The sequence below is a fragment of the Trachypithecus francoisi genome, unplaced genomic scaffold (genome assembly GCF_009764315.1).
Source record: "Trachypithecus francoisi isolate TF-2019V2 unplaced genomic scaffold, Tfra_2.0 Lachesis_group2, whole genome shotgun sequence".
NCBI classification, from domain to species: domain Eukaryota; kingdom Metazoa; phylum Chordata; class Mammalia; order Primates; family Cercopithecidae; genus Trachypithecus; species Trachypithecus francoisi.
The window spans coordinates 145194310-145221346 of record NW_022681465.1 but is presented as its reverse complement, the minus strand read 5'-3'; the positions used below and the strand labels follow the sequence as shown (position 1 = coordinate 145221346).

Below are 27037 nucleotides of genomic sequence, written 5' to 3'. Positions count from 1 at the left end.
GCAAAGCCACAGAGAAAGGGGACCAATAACAGCATCCTCTTCATTCCCTTTTGATTAAGGCTGCAGGCTTATGAAGGGACAGGAAGCTGGGAGAATCTCAAGATAAGAAAATGCAGTCCTCAAATGCCACAGCTCAAGAGGAATGCTCCAGCCTACTGTCTCCAATGGAGAAGAACAATCTGCAGATTGACAAAGCCCTCTGTTTACACTCCTGAACAAATAAACTAATTGTACCTTTGTTTTTAACCTCACAAATCATAGCCTGACTATAGGTCATTAGTGACCATTAATATGTGAAACTGTTTGCATTTCACTAGTATATCTGAATAACAGTCTTGCCTTTCACACTAGCTCAGTCAAGTTTCCGAAAGGAAAGCCCTGTTATCAGGCCATGAGCAGAACTGAAATTAACAATTAGCCTCTGGACTTGAACTATGATGCAGAAGAATTCATTGTTTTGATTCATTGTGGTTCCACCTACTGTAGAACCAGTCTTTGCCTTTGTAGTGGAGACATGCTCTTTGTGCCAAAAGATTGTGTGACCACCTCTCTCCAAACATTCTCAACAATTCCCAATGACTGCTAATGTGTTGGCCAGCAACATGGACCTGCTTACGGGACAATTGTACAGACGGTCCTAAGTTCACAATACAATGGCTGATTAGAGTCCAGATAAATGCAGGGAGCACACTGGGAATTATCAGAAACATAGAAGTGACAGGAAAAAGGTCTATTTGGCAAAAAAGTGGAGGCAGAGTAGAGGGCATGTATACCTGAATGAACCTGGTAATCTAGAATTTTTTAAAGTGCAATTGGAGTTTTGGATTATCCACATTAAGAGGCAAGAGTCTTCAAAGGAATTGGATAATTGCCAAGCCTCCATTTCATTTTGTGCTGAGCAGTCACAGAGGGGCATGGAGTGATTAACAGAGATTAAAGATCTCAGGAATGTTTGAGAACTTTCTAACATAGCAGTTGCCATTTAGGAGCAAACCCATGGTCCATCTTATCTAATGTTTTGTTGCTTCAAAAAATGTCCCCTAGGAAATGCCACTTTTGACTACTATTGTGTTGAGGCCATAGAATTAGAGGCATTGCTAACAAATCAAGAAATGGCAGCCCATATATTGCTGCAATCATTTTTACTTTTTATTCTGGACTAGCTACCAACCATGTGATTCATGCCCCAGTTTAAAATGCATAATGATAGTATAGAGTTCCATGTAGTTTAAAAAGTCCTTTCAATCCATTATTCTGCTCATCTTTTATCAGCTTATGAAAGTTAGATTATGAATAGTATAGTAATAGTGCAAAACACAGGTTCTAAGTTAAACTTGTCTGTTTTCAAATCCTGGCTTTTCTACTGCTAATAAGGTGACTTTGAGCAAGTTTTTTAACCTTTCTGAGCCTCTCTTTGCTTATCTGTGAAACAGATAATAATGGTGCCTACCTCAAAAGGTGATTTCAAAACCCTAATTAGGTAACTAATGCATGGAAAGGGCTTAGTACACTACATGGCACATAATTAGTGTTCAATAAATATTAACTGCTATCATTTTTTTTCCACCAGCAGCAGTATCCACTATGGCCACCATCTCCATCTCCCACAGAATGATAAGGAAAATAAAATAAGACAGACTTTTTCCTAAAGTCACCCAATTACTAAACAACTGAGGTGGGACTAACCATCGTCCTGACTACCATTCTCCCTGCTTGGAATACTTTTCATTCTTCTTCCCTCCTCCTCAGCCTTCAGGTCTCAGTTTAGCCATCTGCTTCCTCATGAGCCCTTCTTATGTCATTTCACAGTCCCTTGTACTTCCTTCATCAGAGAACCTCTCATTCTGCATTACAATTGCCTGTTGTCCTGCATGTGTTCCCTACTAAACCACAAGTTCTTTAACAGTAGAGACCAGGTCTATATACTAAACCTTTGCATCCCCAGTGCCGAGTACAGCATCAGACACATAGTAAGTGCACAATAAATACTTAATAAGTAAAAGGACGGATGCCAGACTCTTTATTACCAATCTGCTGACACACATTAAATTATTATTTTGCACTGGAACGGATTTTAGAAAATCAGAGAGAGCCCTACATGGCTTCATGTCTTATACTGCTCTTAAATAATCATAATCTCATGTCAAAATTCAAGGCAATTTTTAAAATACATAATATGTTACATATTTATGGGGTACACGTGATATTTTATTACATGCATAGAATGTATAATGATCAAGTTATAGTATTTGGGTTATCGATCACCTTGAGAATTTATTATTTCTATGTGTTGGAAACATTTCAAATTCTCTCTTCTAGCTTCTTTGAAATACGCAATACATTGTTGCTAACTGCAGTCATGTACTCTATCAAACATTAGAATTTATATCTTTTATCTAACCGTGTATTTGTACATATTGACCAACCTCTTTTCATCAAGGCTATCTCAGATTCTAATAGATTCAATTTCTGAAGAAAGTAACTAAACTTGTGAGAATGACACCTTGAAGTGACTCTTAACATTCTATTAAAACACAGACATGTGTGTATACACACACACTCACCTTGTACCTCACACTTATCACTAAGCTGTGCATGTTTATATAGTCACCAACCCTCAAAATTTGGAGAAGGGCACTATCTTTGTATTTTGAAGGGATTTTTCAGAAACATTTGGACTTGATGAGGCACAGTGAAAAGCAGATATTTATCCTGGCTATTCTTCACCATAAACTCTTAAAATTCGGAATCTGAACTGTCTCTCACAGTTTTTATGTTTTTAGAAATTTTGAGTCTGATATAACACAAGTCATAAAATTTGACCAAATAACAAACTACTTTTTTCTCCCTCCATCTTGGAGGATGAATAAGGGGCATAAAAGTTGGAAGCTCCAGGGAAATCTACACAAAGCTATTCAGTTTCATCTCATTAAAGCAACATCATCAAGGGCAAACCAAATAAAACTCAAACCCCCACCCAATCAATATTATATTAAAATGCACTGAAAGTGTTACTTAGTTGGTAGGAATGAAAAAAAAATCGTACATTGAAATTACAACAGATATAAGCCTTTTATTCAATTGGACCAGACAGCAAAAGGTAATTTTTCAATAGCAAGGGAAGAGCTGAACTCTACCTCACATCACCAACATTATTTAAAAACAAACCCTGCTCTTTTATTATTTTATATAAAAACACATTAAGAAATATCACCTGCATGGAGTCTGTACAAATGTATAATGCTAACATTGCATAGTTCCCTTAGGACACAAATGCCTCACACATCTTTATCCGTAGTCTGATGGAGAATATTCACAAACATATATGGATACACATACACAATATACATACACATACACACATACCTGCTTTTTGTTTTCTTCCCTTTTTGATCTGTGACCACCTTTTAAATTTCATTAGCTCTATGATAAAATATTTATCTAGAGCCTTTTTCCCCCTTCGTTCCTTTTATTAAAGGGAGCTCTTCTCTTCTAAATGTTATACTCTTTGATCTGTCTCAGGGTTCATACAAACTCTGTTACAAACTCCACCTCTAAAGAGAATCTCTGATGATTCTTTTTCTTAAATCAAAATACAGTTCTTTTGTATTAAATTTTATTTTCCATTACCACAAAATATAGCCAAATGTGGAGGCTGTAAAGCTAAAGCCTCACCACACACTGTATCGAGAAATGAATAAAAAAGCCTAGCAGAAGCCTCCGTGCTACTTCATCCAAATCAAGTGTAACTACTTAGGAGTTAATAATGAAAGGACTTTAGAATATTTGATACAGGTGAGAAGTTGTTTTTCCTACACAGTGATTTCTAGATCTATTTTCTCATTGGAAATTACCCGTTCAGTGATACTTTTATTTTTCGTTATATTCAAAGTAAGATGCCCATATTGTCTTTCTTTGCCTCCTGACCCCAAAAGCTCTTTTTCTTTGTTTAAGCAGTTAATATATTTACCTTGTTCTCTAGTTTATTCGACAAACCTAACATCAATAAAGCAGGCTCTATTCTTGTTTAGCCAACACTCTCTCTCCTGGTAATTTTATAACCAGTTATAATGTATCATCCCCATGTACATTTGGTCAAAATATGCTCTTGTTCTTAAAACAATAAATCAAATTATGCTTCCTATGTACAATAACTATTTTAAAAATGTAAATTAACTTATTTGTGTCCCATGGAACAACTTTTAAGCAATTGGAACTATTTAACACTTCTATACTGCTACTTTATCAAGAAGAGTAGGTATAAATAATAATACGAATACCTTTATTTCCATAGGTGTTTTCATCTGGATAATTCATGCTTCATTATTGTGCCACTATTCTCTGTCTTGGGTTCTCCCTTGGCTCCTATGACAAACATGGGGTTCAGATCCAGACTCCAGGAGGTAGCGATGCTTCAACTTTTGGTAACATACAGGTGCATTTACACACTCTCCACATACCCCCTACCATCTCTTTGGGAGAGTTTGCTCCTGGCCTGTCAAAATCCAGGCTAACAAGGTAACACAATCAACACTGTAAAAGCTCCCTTGCCTCAGCCCCGTCGACCTGAAATGAACTGACAGACGTAGAGCCATGGGTCTCAAAGTGTTGCTCGTGATCATCATCAGCAACAGTAGGATTACCTGGGAAACTGAAAAAAATCAAACTCACAGGCCTACAGACCTAAGCTTGACGGGGTGGAGCCTGGAAGTGTGTCTTTAACAAACACGTCAGGTGGTTCTAATGCACGTTAAAGTTTGAAAACAGCTGCTGTATGGCATCTAGGGAGTTTTGAAGAGGCTGTAGTGATTAGGAGGGCTGGCTTCATATAGCCAAAGCGGGGTCCTGTGGACAGGATACTCAGCGTTTGGGGTAAGGTTTTAGGGTGCAGGGCTAGTGGGTGAGCAGTGGGTGAAAGAGAGAATGCTCTGGTGCAGAACAACTTTTATGCAATAGGAACTATTCAGGAGCAGGAGCAAGTCACCTCACTCATTAGAAATGGCCCCCTTTCTCTGCAAGAGTTCTAGAAGTTAAGAGGTTATACCCTATGAGAAGCTATGAACAAGGTAATATAAGAAGAAATATTCAAAATAAACATGTAAGATTAAAAAAAAAAGGCCTTAATGGAAAGCTTCAACATACCACTAATATAGAAAAAAAGGTTCATAATTAATCCATTATTGTTAATTTTTTAGTATCTTAAAGTTATTATCCTTAAATATCCTGATGGTGCATGGAGCAGATAATGAATTTTATTTTCCTCAATGCTTCATTTCATATTCAGAAAAAGGCAGCAGTTTGTTTAGATTGACACAAGAATCTAACCTAACAGATTATGTTTGTTATTTAAAGGAGATCAAATCACCACCAGCCAGTACTGATACTGGATCAAAGATTAAGGTTAGTGTATTAACTTATTTGTCCTCTGTTTTGTTATCAAAACAACTGTCTTCCAACAGTAATATCTTAAGGCATATACATAAGTGTACTAATATTAATGAAAATACAGCCTAATATTATTTAGCAATTACTACCTACTATGTTCCTGGGACTGTCCTGAGCACATTACAGGCACTGTTACTTTTAATACTTACAATAGCCTTATGAGGTTAAGCACTGTTATCTTCAATTCACAGATGAGGCACCTGAGCTTAGAGAGGTTAAATAACTTGCCCTAGAACTAGTAAGTGATGGGGCCAGGATACAAACCCAGTCATCTCCAGAGTCTGTTTTCTTGACTACTTTTTTTCACATTATTCTAAACTCTAGGGTTGGGAGCATAAAAGTGCATATGGTCCATTGCAAATAATGCTTATGACCACTTAAGTCATCTAAAACTACTAAAAACAACCAACTACTCATTGAATGCTTAATCTGTGTCAGGGACTGAACTAGCCATATACAAGTATTATCTCACTTAATCCTCACAACAACCATGGAAGGTAGTTACTACTATTGTCTTAACTTTACATAGGGTTAACTGCAGTAAGAGGATTTAAGTAATGAGCCCATCTTTTTATCAAAGATTTCACTGCTTACATAATAAAATGGAAATGAGGCAAAAAATACACATAATACTCAGTAAATGTTGCTTTTCTGTCCTTATGTTAGTTTCTGGGGATCAGAATCGTGTTGGTGATGATCAATCCATTGTTTTTCTTACCTATTTTCTTGCTGATTCCAAATGGTAGATATCTGTGAGTTAGATATTTGGGTGCAATATACAGCCATGACATAGAACTAAATCCATTGGCTTTTCTATGTCTTTATTATCACCAAACCCTAGCGCTTTAAGGCTTGCACCACTGTCCAGTAATGTGGTTCCAGAGACTCTTCCACTTGGCAAGAGTAACAATGAGTGACTTTAGGAATGAGACACAACCCTGCCTAAGCCCCAAAATCAAAGGTGTAAGGCACACCAAGTTGTTCCACCCAAAGAAATTTGTGCTAAAAATGTTAGTGGTCAATGCCTTACAGAGAGTCAGCAAGCAGATGCACTTTTTTCCAAGACTGTAAGATTTCATCTACTTAGGAGTTTATTGATTTATCTCATATTCTGATATCCCAGAAAGAGCTCGGTTTTATGAATCAGTCTCTAAACCTCAGTCTTTTCTCCACCATAAACTAGGCATGTGATCATAGGCAAGTTGATTAACTCCACTGGATCTCAGTTTTCTCACTGAGAAAATGAGAAGAAAGGAAATTTACTCTTTATGTTTGCTGTGCAGAGTAAAAAAGAGCTGTGAAAATACTTTGCAGAAACACAAACCCCTCCACAAGTACAAGATGGCATTACTACTTTATATAACTCCTTCCTTGCCTAATATTTAGCTGCTAACGTATCAACCTGTTTGGTGAAGTTGGTTTACTGATGAACTAATTTAAAAGCCAGAGGAAGGGGGAATTCTTTAGAGTTGAAAACTATCAGCAGTGCCAAAGACAAGTGAACTATTTGATCAGTTGTTTTGATGGTTAAGAGAGAGTAAAATATTACCTGGGTAACCAAATAATCTGCATGTTGCAAACCCCTGTGACATGCAACTTATCTAACAATCCTGCACATGTACTTCTAAACCTAAAATAAAAGTTTTATAAAAAGAAGGAGTCAAGAGCCAGTAAACTTGGCAAACCCCTCAGATAAGTTCATGTTGGTATGAAATAGCCTGAGAAACCTTTCTGTGAAAGCAACAAGGAATATCACTAAACCACCATGTAAATGAACAGGATATAAATAGCAGCTCAACAACATGGGCTCAATGTACCAAAGATGCCTTTGGGTTTCTATTCAAATTTCAAGGTGCCAAGTCTCTTGCTTATCTACATTAGAGAGTAGAACGTGGCCTATCTGTAGATTAAAACATCAGGGAAAGGAGGTAGTATGAAAGACAGTTTTGTGTAAGGAAAAAAGAGAAATTCTATCTGAAGTTTACCTTGGAGAGATGAAGAAAAGATAGTATTTAGCACTATTAAGTATTTTTACATCTTATTGGAGAGATTCAACCAAAAGATATAAGAGCAAAGACACAACAATCAGGAAAACAATTTTTTTTTTCTAGTGATTTTACCTTTATCTTGGACTATGGTTTCCTCTCAAGGTATCTGGCAGATTAAAATTGCTTTGTGGTGTGACACCACCATTCTGCTTTTCCTTTTATAGCTCTCATCTTGAAATGTTTTATAGGTCCACACAAACAGGTAAAACAAAAGCAATCATCCTATTTTAAGTATACATTCTCCCTGGGCCTATCAAATTTAGAAAAACATATTCACTCTTTCAAGTTGCTAGTTGTGGCTTGAACTGATTGCTTGATTAATCACTCAAACTCTGGCTCTAAACCATCTTACCCACGTTCCCTTTTCAGTATACCAAAAACAGAGGTCATGAGGTTGCTTAGATCACGAAACCAAGGAAGGAAACCAAGCCTTTGACACAGAAAACACACCACACTTTCTAAAGCCAAGATCGTCTCATGAGTGGATGGTAGTATTCTCCCATGTTTCTCTGGCAAAATGTTCCCATACTCTGTCACTAACAGCCTCATTGCAATACACTACATTTGCCCAGCTGCCCCATGTGCAGACCTCTCCAGTAGGTCTGATAGTCACTAATCCACTGATTAAACATTTTAAAACTGGCTTTGGCAAAACATGCCAGAAATTCCTTCAGGGTAATTAAAACCACCCTCTGTGTCAATAAACACAGACTGAAATCTTTCGTGTGCAGAGGGGCTGGCTCTGACCCACTGGCTCTAGGACATTTTTTCTTAGATGGGTTTTCCATCATTGCAATTGAATTTCACTGACTCATCCAGACCATTGCTTAGTCCCCCTTATAAAATGATTGACTGAAGTAAGAGATATCGTCTTACTTTTCTTGTTCCAGCCAAGACGTAAGGACCAAAGGGGCTATAAACCTAAGGGTCAGGCTCATTGCCAAAGCCCTTTCACCCAGATCTCCAGGTGAGAGACCTTAAAAAGGATTCTTACTATAGAATCTGACAGTCAGTGTTCACTTATCACTCCTCTTCCAGCATTCAAACCGATATTTTTTTTTTTTTTTGAGACAGAGTCTCGCTCTGTCGCCCAGGCTGGAGTGCAGTGGCGCGATCTCGGCTCACTGCTACCTCCACCTCCCGGGTTCACGCCATTCTCCTGCCTCAGCCTCCCGAGTAGCTGGGACTACAGGCACCCGCCACCACGCCTGGCTAATTTTTTATATTTTTAGTAGAGAAGGGGTTTCACCATGTTAGCCAGGATAGTCTCCATCTCCTGACCTCATGATTCACCCACCTCGGCCTCCCAGAGTGCTGGGATTACAGGCGTGAGCCACTGCACCCGGCAGTCAAACTGATTTTTATTTGAAGAATTATTAATGTGTCTTCAAAGTAAAAGGAAGAATTCAAGTGAATATTCACTACATTGAATCCCAGAGACTAGTCACATAGTAGACACTCCATGAATTGCTTCTCACCACAATGGCAGCCTTATTGTTTTTATTACATAAACAATGTATATATTTATTTAAAACTGTCATACATTATAGAAAATATAAAAACAGTAGAAGTTACTTAAAATTTCATCAGCCTGAGCTATCAATACATTTTTGTAGCCATTTTTCCATGGAATTCTTTATCTATGCAAATAAAATTTTATATAACAGAAATCATACTTTACACACCCTTTTTATCATGGATGAAGCTACCTTTGACTTTCTTTAAAATACAGCGTTTCTTCTTTTTTTTTGGTTTGCTGCTTTCATCCCCCTCATAGCCAATATTAATAAACTTTCACACAATTTTTCTTATTGATATTAGCATGTAATATGAATGAAGATTCATTTGCTCAGTAAATGCTGAATGGTTAAATAATGAAAGGACACACACATAAACACATAAGTGAATGAAAGAACAAATAATCAATTATGATCTTAATTAGCCAGTACAGTTTCTAAGTGATTGCAGAAATCCAAGATCACATCTTTTGACATCTCTCCGGCACCTTTTTTTTTTCTTTTTTTTTGAGACGGAGTCTCACTCTGTAGCCCGGGCTGGAGTGCAGTGGCCGGATCTCAGCTCACTGCAAGCTCCGCCTCCCGGGTTTAGGCCATTCTCCTGCCTCAGCCTCCTGAGTAGCTGGGACTACAGGCGCCCGCCACCTCGTCCGGCTAGTTTTTTGTATTTTTTAGTAGAGACGGGGTTTCACCGTGGTAGCCGGGATGGTCTCGATCTCCTGACCTCGTGATCCGCCCGTGTCGGCCTCCCAAAGTGCTGGGATTACAGGCTTGAGCCACCGCGCCCGGCCCTCCCCTGCATCTCTAAACTTTAGCTGGGGTAGGAGGACCTGGCTTTACCTGGTTCGGAGAGACCTGCAAGTCTAAACTCCCAAGAAAAGAATATGTAACTGGCTGCTGTCCTAATGCTATTAATCTACTCTCAAATTGAAATCAAATTCAAAAACCATTTACTAAGCACCTGTGTGCCAAGAACCGCACTGTCCTTTGTACGGTAAACTAGAGGGAAAGATGTGGTCACTGTCTTCCTGGAGTGTATGTCTTTTTGGGGAGATGATGTGCAGGATCTATGTCTTTAGGTCTAGGTATCTGAACTTGGACCTCAGTTGCCACATTCGTGAAATGGGGAAAATATCTATATGCTCATAGGATTGCTGTGGCGATCAAAGAACTTGAGGAGTTCAGGAAAAACTTCACAGGAAAATGTGGACTGGAGGCAGGCCTTGTAGGTACCAGGGAAGGGGAAACAGCACACAGAGAGGCAGGGAAGCAGGAATGACCTGGAGTAGTCAGGGCCCAGCACAAGCCAATCTCAGTGCTTTGAAGATCAGTTAGGAGAGACTTAGAAGATGTGAGGAGGACAGGCAGGAAACATGAAGGTTTATAAGCACAGGAGAAAACTGTGAACAGACTAATCTTAAAGGGTCAAAGAAAGGAAATTTTTTTTTTTTTTTTTGCCTTTTCAGCATTTGCCAACGTCTACATCAAGGCCATTCATGTGAGTGACTCAAAAGCGACCTGCTTGTCAAGTAATTGGAAAAATAAAAAGAAAATTAAAAAAAAAAAGAAACCTGGCTTGCATAGTGGGCTCAAATTCAAGTTTCTAAGACTTATAGGAAAAATTCTGATCGGAAAATTTCCATCTCCAATTGTGCTGAGGAAGCTTAAGGACTGAGTAAGCATGTTGGCAGCCGAAGTACAATACGATAATCAGACTGCTTTTGCTTTTTTTTTTTTTTTTTTCCTTTTTTCCACAGTGCACAGAGATTTTCAGGTCCTGGTGGGTGCTTAGCAAGTTTTTGATCTCTGACCCCACGAGGGGTCAGAGAACCTATAGAAAAATATATCTTGTTCACAAATGGAACTGCACCCAAAATTTCCCTCTGTATCGTATTAAGTGACCAGAGGGTCCTGACTTCTAAAACATAGTATGTCAGTTTCACCCAGGCTAATCCTACAGAATGGGAAAAGGGATTAGAAATTAGTCATTGCAGGAGATGTCAGCTGGAAGCACTAAACTGTCCTAATCTCTTCTGATAGTTCAGGGTTCTAGGGAAGTTCTTCTCTGCTTGTCATATCTTCTCCCTTTAAACTAGCATCATTAATGAATTCCAGGAATCATGTCCCTACGGATCTGTGTTACTCTAATTAATCCCACCTACACTTGGCTCCAAGACAGAAGAGGAAGAGGATGAAAAGTAGATTTTAATATTGCACCCCCAAATCTCCACTGAAACTTGGAGTTTCTAGAAGATGCTTTAACACTTTTAGTCCTCTGAGAAGGCAACTGGGTCACCTACTAACCACCACAAATATTTATCCATTAAACTGCCCAATCATCCATCCATCCGTCCATCCTTTAAATTTTATGTGCTTACCCTGTGTATAATTTTAAAAATATTGTATAAACTTTTTTAAATTAAAGAATGCCTCAAAGAGCTTAATTTTTTTTTTTTTTTTTTGAGACGGAGTCTCGCTCTGTCACCCAGTTGGAGTGCAGTGGCTGGATCTCAGCTCACTGCAAGCTCCGCCTGCCGGGTTCACGCCATTCTCCTGCCTCAGCCTCCCAAGTGGCTGGGACTACAGGTGCCCGCCACCTCGCCCGGCTAGTTTTTTGTATTTTTTAGTAGAGACGGGGTTTCACCGTGTTAGCCAGGATGGTCTCGATCTCCTGACCTTGTGATCCGCCCGTCTCGGCCTCCCAAAGTGCTGGGATTACAGGCTTGAGCCACCGCGCCTGGCCAATATTTTTTTTTTCAATACCCCAAGACACTTCAGAGAGGAACAATGTTCTAAATAAATACTCAGGCCAAATGAATTGAGATTTCAAACTGACTCCCAACTGTAATCCCCAAAGACTGCTGAAATGCAGACAGCCAATATACTTTGACTAAAAGTCACTCACTGAAAATATGGATAGAACAAAAGTGGAAAAGGATCATAGCAATTACAAAGCTATTCCTTGGGACAGAGATTTCAGAAGGGCATTTATTCCCATGATCTAGAAACATAATCGTTCATACCATTTAATCCAGTAATCCTGCCTTTAGAAACTTGTTCTAAAAAATAACCAAGGACATGACTTAGAGTCATGCTATTATTTATCTATTTCACAATTATTACAGCAATATTGGAAATAATCTAAACTTCCATCATTAGGTGGCTGGTAAAATTATGGTTCAACTATAGAATGTTAACTACAGTGGTAACTTATAAGATCTGCACTTTTCATTTAGATTAAATGATAGTGCCAGTTTTGGGAGAAGACTAGAGATGTCTGGAAGTCTCAAGTCAATGATAGTTAAAGTCTAATTTTTTTAAGATTTGCCTGGGTTCAAATTGCATTCAACCACACATAGTATTAACCAAAAAAAAAAAAAGTTAGCACAGTTTTCAGAAATGTCAAATTTGCACCCCATGAGAGACTAGCTCATTAAACAACCATCCTGGTTGTCATACTGGGGCAATCATTCTTTGAAGTTACCTACTCACCAGTTTGAAGAAAATTAACATTTCTGGGTCACCAGGTTCCATATACTCATCTACAAATGATGCCCTGGAACCATGAAAGTAATTTTATTTAACATAGGTGGGCAACTGAATCCCAGGGAACAAACTACTCACCCATGTGCTTAATGGCAGAGGCTGAGAACTGAGCCTGCCACTCCTCTCAGAAAGGGTCCAAGTACCTGGAGCTTTGGGGGGTAGAAGGCCAATGGGATCAAATTAAAATTCAATGGCTGTATCTTTATGAATTTTTTTCTGATCTTCACCCCACGTACGTTCCCTAGGATAAACTTAAGCACCTTGAAAATTTGTGACAATGTGAGGTGGAAGCAAAATATGCATAGAACAAAAGTAGAAAACACCTATAGTAATTACAAAGGCATTCCTTGGGATAGCCATTTTAGAAGGTAATTTATTCCTATCATCTAGAAACATAATTGTTTATACTATTTAACCCAGTAAGCTACTTTTAGAAACTTGTTCTAAAACATAACCAAAGACATGGTTTTGACTCTATAACATAACCAGATATATTATTTACATATTTCAGAATTATTATAGCAAATATTGAAAATAACCTAAACTTTCATTATTAGGTGACTGGCAAAATTGTGGTTCAACTATAGAATATTATAGAAAATGCTAACAGTTTGCATTTGGGGCAAAAGCAAACAAATAAACCCTATATAGGATGATGTTTTGCATATAATTCTAGCATTCTCCATTCATCTCTCACACACACATACACACACGTACACACACACACACACACACACACATTGAGTGAGCCTGGAAGGAAATATAGCACATCAAAAACGTTTATAATGATTGTCTCTGGCATAGCTAGAAGGAAATTTGATTTTCTCTTTTAGACTTTTCTGTACAGTCAAAAGTTTCATCAATGAACATGTACTTTATTCTCTTAGAGGATCTCTTCCTTCTCCTTTAACAGGTTTCATATTCATATTTACATGTGTTTTTTTAATGTATCTATTCCCAATAGAATGCAAGGTCTGTGAGAGCAGGGTCTACATTTAATTTTTTAAAATTTTATACCTAGGTTTTTTAGCGTAGTACCTAATATATAATTAATATTTTTAAAATAACTGCTGAGTGAACTATTGGACAGACACTGATTAGAAGGGATATGGCTATGTTTGAGGACTCTAATGAGCTGTCAAACATTCTGTTACATCTCTAATCTCCAGCTCACTTGTTAAAACAACATGCCATCTTCCTTGCATACTTTTGCCTCCTAGCATCACACAAGACTCTGCCTCCAATGAGGAAAGCCATGGCCACCCCTCTCTACCTGCCAGCATCCCACCAAGGCCCTGCCTTCCCACTTAACCACTACTGGTGATGTGAGCTTCCCTCTAGCACTTACTGCAGCCACTCACTTGGAAGATTAACACTGTTTGGACCTCTACTAGGTTCCCAGTACTTTTCTAGAATGGGGGTCAGCAAATGATGGTCTACAGGCTACTCCTTGATTTTGTAAATAGAGTTTCACTAGAATACAATCATGCCCACATACTACAATGGAAGAATTGAGTAGCTGGGACAAAGGCTGTATGCTCAGCAAAGCCTAAAATATTTATTATCTGACCCTCTACAGGAAAAGTTTACTGATCGCTGTTCTAGAATATTGACATATTTTTACAAAATGGAGATAATACCAAAGTTTCATTCTATTAGGATATTCGTAGGCAATATGAGATCCAAAGTATATGTCCAAGAACTTTGTACAGAAAAATTATTGTATTGTACCTCAGTTTGCTCTTAAGAACATATATTTTTATGTCAGACATACCTGCATTCAAGTCCTGGATCTGCTGATTGATACTGGGAAAAATGACACAAATTCTCTAAGCCTCAGTTTTATCATCAGTAAAGTAGAAATCTATTTTCTTTTTCACTCCATAAGTGTGTAATGAGTGCTTTTTCACCAGACACTATACTAGGAGATGGATAAACAATGGTGAATAAGATCTAAAGTCTCACCCCATTCAGCTCTAATTGTACAAACTTTTGATGGTTGTTGTGAAGATTAAATTATGTATATATACACACACAGATATATACATATATACACACACACATATATATGCACACACAGGCATCTATATAATATATACATCATATGTAGTATACCATAGATACATAATACATAGTATATAACATAGAGTACATCCAGAATACTTAACTCGATTCCTGCTACATTGCAAGCACTCAGTATACAGTGGCTCTTCCTCATCATCATAATTACAGCAGAAGTCCTTTTAACAGACCTCCAAGTAGCTGGCACTCCAAGAAGAAAAAGTACCTTCCATTCTTTCTGTAAAACAGGCCTACAACATCCTTTATAAGTACTCAAAGCTCATTCAATAGGCTAATCTCTGGTACATAGACACACTTCTGCTCCTTCAGGTTGAGTTGCATATTTACTGAGAGTCATTTGTGTTTGTTTCCAAGTCTCCTGATACCAGTTATACTTGTTATTTAATTAAATATCACGGAAGGTGATGAGAAGAATAGTGTAAAAAAAAGGATGTTGTTTCATATGAAAAATCAGTCAAAGAATTTCAAAAGACTTGACAAAGAATCATCAAATTAAAAGTAGGAGATATAAAAATTGGGGAACAATTATAAGAATCTAGAAGGATTCTGTAATAAGATTGCTTCTGTGATATCTATGGTCTTGTTCAACCTTAAGGAAATCAAAATTGGACATGGTCTTTGTCATTTGGGGTACGGTTCATGCAAGAAAAATATTACAACCCCCAATCACCAAATCCATACTCAAAGGTAAGGCCTTGATTCTTCATCTGGCCTTTCATTGAAATTAATAAATTTAAATGGCATATTATTTTTTGTGACTCCTTGCCTTAACTTTTCAAGTTCACTATCAACTATTGGTCCCAAATGCATGGAGTAGAGAGGGATTCTTTTGTATTTATTTATTTATCACATATAAATAATAACATGTTGCCTCATCCCCTGCCATATTTTTGTAGGCAAGAAAACCCTCAGCAAAATGAAGTGACCTGCCCAAGGCCACAGAACTAGCATAGCCAGAGGTGTGTCTAGAGCCAGCTGGGTTCTGATTCCACCACCTCAGCTACCACATAATAATAGAGAGATAAACAGGACACAGTTTCACGCACCCTGGCTTCTGTGGTTAATTATGTTTTGAGAAGGACTGAGTGTCACCTGCCCAAATAGATGGAAAGATGTTTGAGAACAAGACAATAGTCATAATTCACCATATGCCCCAGCACATCCTACATAGCACTTGGCAATAAATAATTTTTGTTTGAATTGTTAAATTTTCTTTCCCATTTTATAATAGTGGAAGAAATTGGAGCCTTCCTGGTTTCTGAAAAAATTACGTTCCCTTGGAGTTTATAACCCGCTCCATGGAGTATAATATAGCAGGAGAGAAATTCTATTGTGCCTGTCAGATCATGTCATTGAGAGCTTAACCTCATTGATTGGCACTTGCTCTTCTCCATCAGTGTGGCAAGATGAGCAGCACCCTGCTCACCAGATGGTTATTTGTTCCACCAGCCACCTTTGCTGCATCCCTGATTCACTCCAGCCCAGGACTGTCTCCAGCATTCATGCTGCAAGGCAGCCCCTGCCAACAACTTTGCCAAATGGCTCCTCTCAAAGTCATGGCTGCCCAGACAGACTGGCTCCTCCATCTGCAGCAGCTTTTGGCAAAGAGAAGTTTCTCTTTCTGGCTCTGCCTCTTGGCTGCACCAGAGCCTTCTTGCCAGAAGGATGATTTGACCCAGGAAGTACAGCCAGACCTGGAATTTCTGGGGTCATTTAAAGCCTATGGCTGTGTTTTCCCAGTCTCACCCCTGAGTTGAGCATAGAACACACCAAAGAGACCTAGATGATCACAAATACAGAAATGATGCCTCATAGAAACTTAAGAGTCAGAAAAGCCTACTGTAGAGAGCATGCCTTCCCTCCCCCATCTTCAACCTCATTATAGTAGATTAGGAAACTGAAGCCCAGAGAGTAAAAGTGACAAATTATGGTAGCAGGACTGGAATCCTACCCAGGTCTTCTGACGTGCATTCCACATTACTGTTTATGATAGTGTATTGCCTTTCCATTTTCCCCCAGTTCATTTTCAAATCCTTGGTAGAAATTGGACCCTTGTATTGATTGATTCAGAAGAATATTTTTTAGAAAAATGAATCATCTTTTCTCTATCAACATCATAACTGTTCTTTTAAACAGGTGTTCATTTACTACATTGTGATGAATTTTTGCCAAGTTTAAGAATACAGGGTTTGGAATCAGACAGACCTGGATGTGACTTCTGTTTTACTCACCGTTGTGTCACAATGGACTAGTAATCATATTATTTTGCTTTAACTTTTCATTTAAAGGGGGATAAGAACAGTATCAGCCTATACAATTAAATTGGATTACATGAGAAAAATATTTTAAGGCTCAAAACCTGTACTGGCACACAGAAAGCCCTCCATAACTACCAGCAGTCATTATTAATTATTAACATTCAAATTCACAATGGTTTTGGGAGACACAGTACTGGGCACATATAAATAGGTAGGTCAGGCATTCTCATTCTCTGCATTAGGAAATTCAGGTTCTTTAGTTTACATTACTGATCCACAGTTACACAGAAAACAAATAGAATACCAGAGATTTCTAATTTTTTCTTGTCGTTTTGCTAAGAAATGGGAACTGTCATCTCAGCTTTAAAGATAATAAAATCAGGAAGGAGAACATTTAAACAAAAACACATATACACATAATCACTGCAGCATCTTATGTAATATAAAAGCTGGAAACAATTTTCTATCCACAGAGAACTCCTAAATAAACTGTGGTACTGTCATACTATGGAGCACTGTGCAACCATTAAAAGGCATGAGACAGATGTAGGTGTTCTGATACGGAAAAATCTTGAAGACATATTACTAGTAGAAGAACAAACAAATTGCAGATAAAACAGGCAGTGTGTACTCATTTATGCAAACATCCTCCCCAACTATATATCTATACATGTATATTTAAATGCATGAATAGAAAGATGGCTCTGAGGAAGTCTACCCACTACTGATAATGGCAACCTTTGGATAGGAAAGTGGGATGGGCATGGGATGGAGGGTGACTCATGCTTAATCTACTTATCATGCTTGAATCCTTTTAAGTAAGAAAGAATGTAGTATTATTTGACTTATAAATAAAAACATAAAGGCAGAGGGAAATGTGAATTACAATAATGCAGTTGGAGTGAACCAACAGACCTCCCAACTTGAGTGTCTCTAGCCCTAACCTGACTTCTACAAAGCTACATGAGTAATGTTAGTCTCACTGAGTTTCCTGTGTGGCTCTCCCACTGTGGTAAGGTCCTTCCTGGTGGTATTTTGTACTTAGGGACCCAAGTTCTATCTTTTAGACCACCTGGGAACTCTCAGCAGCATCTTGCTGCAATATTCTCTATTAGAGACATTTACAGCTTTGCCAGCCTCTACACCCTTGTGTGTCTGTAGAGGGACACCAAGCTGATGCTTCTACATTAAGTGGAGGAGGCGGCCTGCCATTCTGTGACCACTTCAGGTTCATTACTTAACAAGGATCCATACCGGTGTGATAAGCAATGCTTGATGGAGGAGGTTTTCAGTTCCCTAATATTATGGATCAAATTGTACCCCCCTTCACCTCAATATAAATGTCGAAGCCCTACCTCCTAGTGTGACTGTATTTGGAGATAGGTCCTTTAAGGAGATAATTAAGATTAAATGAGGTCATAAGGATAAGGTCTTATGGGGCTAGTGCCCTTACAAGAAGAAAAGAAATGCCAGGGATTGCTCTATCTCTTTTCACACTTGCACACAGGAGAAAGGCCATATAAGGACCCAGCAAGAAGTTGGCTATACATGGGAAGAGAGAACTCACCAGAAACCAACCCTGCTGGCACCTTGATCTTGGAATTCTTGACTCCAGAAATGTGAGAAAACAAAATTTCTTTTGTTTAGGCAACTCAGTATGTGGCGTTCTTTTAAATGCAGTCTGAGCTGACTAATACACCAAGCACAAAGGCCAGTATACCTGAAACACATCCTCCCACAAGTAAGGTACTCTTCGGCACACTCTGTCCAACAGACCCCATCCTTCTCAGGTTAAATCCTGTTCATAGGGGCCCCACTAGATTCCTAAACTCCACACATCATTTTTCCCCTTACACACAGACCCCTCCTTCATTTAACATTTGTTGTAAGCGATCAAGTCTTTTACCTCTAAAGCACAGAAGTGAAAGTCTGACTTCCCCCTATACATGCACACACCCCTTCCCACTACCCAGGATGACCCTTTCTCCAAAGAAAACTATGAACATTATTAATATTTCCCACTATTAACTCTTTCCACAGTGAACTTGGAGTAGAACTCAAAGGTTCCTGGGTTATTTCTGACAAAGTTCCTAGTAAACTTATTAAAATAATCTGTGCTTTCTGTGATATAGTTGTATTGGAGCTGACATTCAGCCTGATTCTAGACTTCTATTGGAGAGGCAAAAGAAGGAAATTTGGTGGTAAAGATGACAAGTTGGGTGAAAGCAAAATAATCTTCTTATTAATGGAAGATGAGGAGAACCAGGTGGAGAGCCACTCTGGCCAAAGTGAGGCTTCAGACATCCACATATTTGTGTGCAAAAGGACATCTGCCATCCCACAGCTGCCTCTGTCATACTCCTCTTGCTGTGGCCCAGGCAACTATATGAGTTGTTATGAGCTGGGGAGAGTGGGTGCCTAGATGGCCCAGTGGGATCATCTCAGCTCAGCCCGGGAGCTGCATGCTTACTGTCCTACATTGGGGATGAGTGACATGGAGAAGGCTATTCAAAAAACTCCAGTTTTGTGTTTAGTTCTCACATCTTCATTGCTCAATTCCATAAACACTTTTTTTCTTTTCTTATTATAGAACAGAAGAAATCTACAGGAGTAAGTCAGCTAAGGATTCTGTTACTCGGTTGGAGAATTCAGCTCCCTCCCTGTGGGATAATGGAAAAGGCCCAGAGATGTGCACTGCTGTGCTAGGAGAAGATGGATCAAGTAAATTCAGCAGCACCGAGTAGGCACCAACGGGATATATGTGGAGGGTGGAGCAAAACTTGCATTTCCCCAAAAGATCCTGAGCAGCATGGGTAGGCAAAGAACATGTGCCTAGAATCCACAGAGTCATGGGCTCTAATCTGGTTATGCCACTTACAAGTCAGTATGTTTGTAATACATGTGTGTTTGTTATGCAAGTTCCTTTGGTTCTCTGTACCTCGAAATTTCTTATTTTAAAAATGGGGTTAATGCAACCGTTCTCTCTGGGTTGATGAAAGAGATTAAATGAGTAAACATAAGAAATACCTAGGAAAATGCCTGTAATAGACAGTACTCGTGATACCTTCGTTTCCTTCCCTCAGCTAAGTGTCTAAATTGGACCCTTATTTCTTCTTAAATGCAAATGCCAAAGTCTAGGAATGTCAGTCTACAGCTGTGCTATTTTCATTGGGCATTATCAATATTTTGACAGGACTGGCCTAATATTATTCACCCCAGGATCATTGGTACATTTCTGACCAGCACTCATAAAGGGCTTGGGATTGCCCCTGGGGACCTGGATGCTAATAATGAATACTTTCTAGTGATTTTCAATGCTTTCTGGTTATTATGTTTAGTAGCAGAACATTTCCCATCCCCAGAAAGGTCATTTACAGTAGTGTAAGGCAGCTACTTCTCACCTTGCATTTCAGGTTTCTCTGAGAACAGTGGAGAGCTCAAACATTCATCCATATGCATTGGAAATAGCATTCTGATCTGGCATTTGCATACAAATACCAAAGCAACTTAAGGAACTATGAGGCAGCTCTCCATCATATGACACTACCCCCTTTTATTTTTTCAATGCCTTCCCAGCATCTTCACATCAAAAGCCATTCTCATGTACTTTCCCAGCTTTATTCATCATAGGTTCCCTTTTTCTTGAATTTATGTGGAATGGAGGATGGAGGAGAAACCTTTACTTCCTCACTTTTATTTTCTGTGGCCCTAAAAACCTAATGTATTTCACAAATCACTCAGATCTTAAGTTTGGAGACACTCTAAACTGAACTCATCCAAGACTGGACTCTTCTTATCCTACCACATTGCTGAGAAATGGCCATATATTATAGTATTACTTGAATAATATCAGTGTGTGGTTAGTTATGCTTACCAAGGCCCTATTCTATTGTGAGGTACTTTTTTGCTACAATTTCTTCATACCAAGCCAAGATCCGCTTCCTTGTACTTTCTCACTCATTTGTTCAAGTTTTGCCCTGAAATGCTCTTATCTGAGGTATCTCATCTATTCATACAGTTTTAAGTACCTTTAATGTGCTGGTGATGTTTAATCTAAAATTTATTATCTAGTCCAGGTCTTTCTCTTGAGCTTCAGATCCAGAAATACAATTGCCTACTTGCAAGTCTCACTGTGAAACTAGATGTCTCACTGTCTTCTCAAACTAATCGGTTTTCAAAGTCTGTTTCCACTTTCAGTGATGAGCCCCATTATGCATCCATTTTCATTGCAAAATTCTGGGAGTCATCCTTGACATCACCTTCTCTATCTGCACCCAATCATATCAAGTAAGTGCAATGCATTCTTTCTCTATTATGTATCTTAAATCCATCTAATTCTCTCCATCTCTACTGCTGACACCATCCTGGAACACACCATGACCTCCTAATTATCTCCCAACTTTCATTCTTTTTCATTACATGCCTGGCTCTCTAACCCCTACATAGCAGCCAGACTAAGCTTCTAGAAAAACAAATCTGATCATGTTTCCTTCTCCCTTAATGACTTTTCATTCATCTTTGGATAGAGTCCAAACTCCTTGTGGTCAACAAGGCTTGATGTGATCTGGTCCCTGAATACTTCTCCAGTCTTTTTTTCCCCAACATTTTATTATGAAAACTCAAACAGACCGCAAAGTGGAAAAAAATTACAGTGATTATCCATAGACCTACCACCTTGATTTAGTCATTAACTTTTTTTTTTTTTCTTTTTTGAGACAGAGTCTCGCTCTGTCACCCAGACTAGAGTGTAGTGGTGTGATCTCGGCTCACTGCAACCTCTGCCTCCTGGGTTCAAGTGATTCTCCTGCCTCAGCCTCCTGAGTAGCTGGGATTACAGGCATGCACCACCACAGCCTGCCAGTGACTAACATTTTATACTTGATTTATCATATGTCTATCCATTTACCCATCCCTGTATCTTAGCATTAATCTTTCTTGCTTTTGGTACATTCCAAAATGAACTGCAGACTCCAGTCTCATTTTTATCACTCTTTTCTCTGCTCCTAGCCATAGTCATCTTTCCATTCCTTGGATCAGTTAGGCTATTGTATCGCTCTGGGCTACTGTACTTGTTGTCTCTTCTACCTAAAATGCTTTCAGGTCTTGTTAATTGCAGATTCATCCTTTAGTTCACAGCTTCAGCTGTCTGAGAGGCTGTCCTTGAACTCCCGATCTAAATTAGATTCACCTTTCTACCTTATGACCCCCCAAGCATCTTCTGCCTTTCCTAAATATCACTTATCACAATTGGTAATTATACATTTATTTGCAAAATTATTTGTCTAATACTGTCTCCTCTGCTAGATTCAAAGATCCATGAAGACAGAGACCTTGTCTGTATTGGAATATCCTGTATCACCTCTGCAATATTTGTTGAAAGAATTAAAGGCAGAATGAATCAATAATTGAAAGGAGCTACTTGTAATAGTAAACTTGTTCTTCCTTTAATATGTATAAACAAGACAGTTTTTTTTAAAAGGCTTCTGAGGGAAGATGGACCCCACTTGTTGCCAGAACATAACCAGCAAGTATATTAATAATAACAACTATAATGAATTAAGGGTGGGCTTTGTACTAGGCATATCCCAAGTGCTTGAGTGCTTTCTCTGCATCAAATGATTTTTCTTTGGCATAGGTTCTATTGTTGTTCCCACTTTCCAGCTAAAGAAACTGAGGACAGGGCAGTTATTTTAAAATACCCCTTCTATGTAGAATATTCAGTCTATCTGTGGCCCCATTTGAAAGTAGAAGATTAATCTAGAAAACTCACAGGCTGCTGTAACGGAGACAGGGTTTTACTTGGCTCTAACTGAAGCCTAAAAATATAGCAGGAAACCCACATATAGAGAGATTTGAGAGATGAATCCGTGGTTAGGAATCCTGGATTTCCATATCTTAAAAATAAATAAATAAATAATCAAATCATTGTGTTGACTTTATTTTTGTGGGAAATTTCAACCCCACCCAAGGCCCTTCCTCTATATAACCCCATATACACACTTCATATTCTCCCTGCAAAGGATTTTATGCCTGATGGCAACACAGCTTACACATCAAGATAAAATCATTGCAATCTTTCCCATAATAAGAGCTGATTGGAAGCTAAAGGAAAATGAAGCAGTGCAGAATTTCCTAGTGGGAGAACCTAGCCTTCAGACACTGGCTTGAGTTTGAAGACAAGGTTTTCCATTGAATGTGTGACTTTTGGCAAATTAGTAACATCTCCAGTCCTCAGTTGCATCAGTCACCTTCTTTGAAAATGGAAACGACAACATCCATTTAACAGGGTTTAGATATATTGAAATGCCATACATGAAGAGCTCAGCACAGTGCTTGGAACATAGAAGATGTTCAAAGATGTTAACTTTAAAAGAGGAGGAAAGATAGGGAAAGGTAGGGGAGGGCAGTAACTTTCATGCTCAGAATTTTTAAAAAAAGTCCTAGGAAATTTATTTATTAAATGCACATCATGCATTCTTCTGAGAGAGACAGAGAGAGAGAGAGAGACTGAGAGAGGGGAGCTTGGGTGAAAGTGTCCTTTAGCATTTGCATTGCTCTTAGCTGGATGAACTTGCCTGCAGCCACCACTTACAATGCAAATTGAGTTTAGAGTCCTTCACACTAACTACACAGCAAAAACCTTTCAGCTTTAAATAGAACACTGCAATGTGGAATGATCTGAGCAAACGGAAGAAAAATTCAGAAATACATGTGAAGGAGATATTTTGGAGGGAAAAAAGAACAATCTGACATAACTGAGCAGGTAGGAGGAAAATGTAGAAATATTAAAGGAAACAGAAAAGCAAGATCTATAGAAGGAGCTAGAAGCTAATTCCCCACCCAGTAAGTGGGTATAAGTTAATAAGGGGGAAGAAAACTTGTGGGGCAAGTCCCCAGTGAGGATAATTTTAACAAAGAGTCTTTTGATCTGGTGCTGTTTCGAGGTATACTAACACTTCTTAAGGTATTCATTGGAAGAACCAGGACTCTTCCCCCTCTGGCAATAAAATTGCATGAATCTTCCCTGAAACGAATAGGTCAAAACCATAGGGAACTTCTTGCTCTATCTAACTTCTGGTATTTCCATCGTTTAAGTTCTCTTTTCCTTTTCTTTCCACACCTTCTCTAAGATCAGATTTTAAAACCTGGAAGCTTCTGTGAAATAAAGGTTTGTTAGTTTTAAGTGTGTTTAGTATATGTATGTGTTTCAGAAAGAGAAAGAAATCTGAGAGGTTGATTCTCACATGCCAGAAAGCTCATTGCTATAAACTCATATCTAATTTTTGACTACATGAACCTAGATATTCTATCCAGAATCAGAGTTTTCAAAAATGGAATAAAAATAAGAACAAAGGTAATATCCAGGGCCCTGAAAACAATAAAAGAATGCCATTTTAAACTGATTTCTTCACTTCACAGTTGACACTCCTAAACACATAGCTCCACTCTGGGCATTTTCTCAGCTTGCTAAGTTTCTCTTGCCTGCATAATGTAATATACAAGAAAACACGAAGGCAGCTTTCTTTCTTTGTGGTTACAAACAGAAAGAAATTTACCCCCCAAAGCCAACAGATCCAAGGCCAGCTTCTCTCTTGGATGACATGCTTAGATACAGAGTTAGTCATATGCTATCAAGTCACTGAGTCAGTAACAAAGCACTAAGATTGAGGGAGAACGTCTTACAATCAGGTTGCCATCATGCACAGAAAAAGAATCGGTAAGTATGGTGCTCTGGATAGGGGAGAGATGGACTGCACATCTTAAAAGCCATCTCTAAGCTCCTGGAGGCCAGAGCTTACAACTCTGCTTTCTCTGTCTAGCACCATGGGCATACTGGGCTTGATGCTCTCCAAAAATGATGGCAAATTGAGAATATACTTTCAATAGCACTGGGCATTCCTTCTATCTAGAACTTCCAGGGATGCTTATAGAAGATGCCACCTTTACCCCCAGATGTGTGTGTGTCTTTTTATTTATTTCAGAGTTTGAACTATTTTACTCCCCCATCACATTTCTCTAGTAGTCTTTTGATTTGATTAAATATTACAGAAATGTTAGCATCCAAGAATAATAATTTTAAATTAATACAACTTGCCACCTTGTTCTAAAGAACTTCCACATACATTTTCTCGCATGGATATTACAATGTGATAAGGCAACACTTTGTAGGAGTGGCTAAGGATAAAAGGCCTACAGGTAGAAAATGAAAGCAAAAATGCAAAAGTTTTGGCATTGGGGGAAAAAATGCCTCTACTCTCTATTCACACACAAAAGGAAGAATGAGATTCCACCTGCTGACTTTCCCTGCCCGCACAGCACTAAGGCTTATGTCAGAACAAGCTGGGAGAGAGGGAGAGACGACAATTTCACCTCTTGGCAAAGCTCAGCTTGCTGAACCCTCTTGCTTTCTGCTGGCTGTTGATTCAGCAGAAACTACTGCTGCAGAATTCATAATGGTGATTTTTAAAGGCCCCACCGATCGCGTTGCTCGCCCCACGTGTCAGCCTCATTCGCTCACCGCTAGAGCACTAATTCCCCAGCCACCTTTTTATTTTTGCTAATGCACTTCCAAAAGGAAAGAGGTTCGGCCGTTTGCAAAGGGCCTTTGGGGTTTTGATTGTCTGAGCAGGTAACCTGGCCGGCCGGGGAGATGAATGGGCAGGAAATGAAACCATGCCCTCCCTGCAGCCACTGAGAGACATAACATCGTTTCGCTCAGGGAGGGGGTACCAAGGTCCTACTGGGCCCCTCCCTTCTTATCTCCCCCCAAGACCCCTGCAAACATCTCGGGGGAGGGATCATCTGCCTTCCTGGGGTCATCTTTCTGGGCGAGAGCCCCACCCTGAAAAGCCTAATCCCTGAGGGCCATTTTAACTCCCGTGGGCGCCGGGTCCACCTGCTGCTGAACGCCGGGCTCGCCTCGCGGAGCCCGGATGGATGCGGGGTGCACTGGCGGCTGCCGGGGCCAGCCGAGCCCCCGCCCCAGCCCCAGGGCCCGGAGGAGTCTCCGCCACTACGCGCCCAGCTGCCCACGAAGCACAGTGATCCGCAACTTGCGCCCGGCCCCAACGGCGGAATGCGGCGGGGCTGGCGTTACCTTCGGTCGCATAGCTGTGGTCGCGCAGGAAACTGTTGTTGATTTTGCGGGTATCAATGTCCTCCTCCATTGACAGCAGGCTTACTTGCGTGGGAACCAGAAGCCGGCAGACAAGTATCCATGATCCCTCCCCGCAGCCAGTCTCACAGGAGAGGGGGGCAGGGGAGCCAGTGGGACTGCACCATGGTCCGAGCCTGAGGAGGAGACGGGGAGGCGGAGAGAAAAAAAATAAAAACCCGGCAATGGAGCTGTCACCTCCTCCACTCGCGTTCTGCGAGGCTGCGGCGGCTCCTCCCGCGCGGTGCGCTCACTCCAGCTCCAGTTCCCAGCGAGGATGCTGCGCCTGCCTCAGCTGCCTCCGGGTGCCAAGATGCGCCGTGCCCCGAGGGGTATGGTCCCGCCCCCCCGCCCCGGAGGCGCTCACAAGCGGGTCTGAGGAGATGCCCAACAGGTTCCCCTCGTTGGCAGCCGCTCCAAAATGCAAAAAAGATCCCTCCTCCCCCTGGGAGAGCGGGCAGCCGCGACAAAATGGTGCCTTTCTGGACCCGAGCTGCAGTGGCGAGATGGCAGGGACAGGATTCAGGCTTGCCTGGCCGGAATGAGGGTGCTGGTCCCACGGGAGGGCGGCTCCGGCAGGCGAGGGTAGGGAAGCTGGCGGGGAGCTGGGCAGGGCGCTGCGGCCGGCGCCAGCGCACTCACCCTCACACCCACACGCGCGCACTCGCAGCAGCTGCTGCTGCTGCTGCTGCTGCAGGAGGCTGGAGGCGGCTGGTGCATTAAAGGCGAGGCTCCTCCCAACCGCGTCAGCAGCCCCAGGACTCTTTCCCAGCAGCGGTGGTGGCCGAGGCAGAGGCTGCGGTTGCTCTTTACTGCAGTGGGGCTCATGCAGCCGCGAATCGGCACCTGGGCAGCAAGCGACTAGCTTGCAGGTTCAGGTGGAATGCATAGACGCGCTCTTCCAACCTCCTCCCCTCTCTCGCCACTCAGCTAAGGGCTGCATTTACGCTAGCACCCAGAGCCCTTAGCTCACTGCCTTTCTCCGGA

At 40.2% G+C, this 27037-nt stretch overlaps 1 protein-coding gene across 8 annotated transcripts in view; it reads right to left on the bottom strand.

Moving 5' to 3' along the window:
* PPP2R2B (protein phosphatase 2 regulatory subunit Bbeta) overlaps positions 1-27037 on the bottom strand; it is a 331924-nt gene that overhangs the window by 262185 nt on the left and 42702 nt on the right. For 2 of the 8 annotated variants that reach the window (XM_033180756.1, XM_033180754.1), the window contains exons 2-3: positions 25994-26187; positions 4281-4365 (exon numbers count right to left, since the gene is read on the bottom strand). The exons of 1 other annotated variant lie outside the window; for it this stretch is intronic. Coding sequence is in view for 6 of the 7 variants with exons in the window: in XM_033180754.1 (XP_033036645.1) it covers positions 4281-4317 (37 nt within the window). In the remaining variant the exon portion in view is untranslated. Of the gene's footprint in view, positions 1-4280; positions 4366-25993; positions 26188-26582; positions 26914-27037 lie in introns of those variants that run through there. 5 more of the 8 variants (XM_033180753.1, XM_033180750.1, XM_033180749.1 and 2 more) reach the window with 5 other exon arrangements.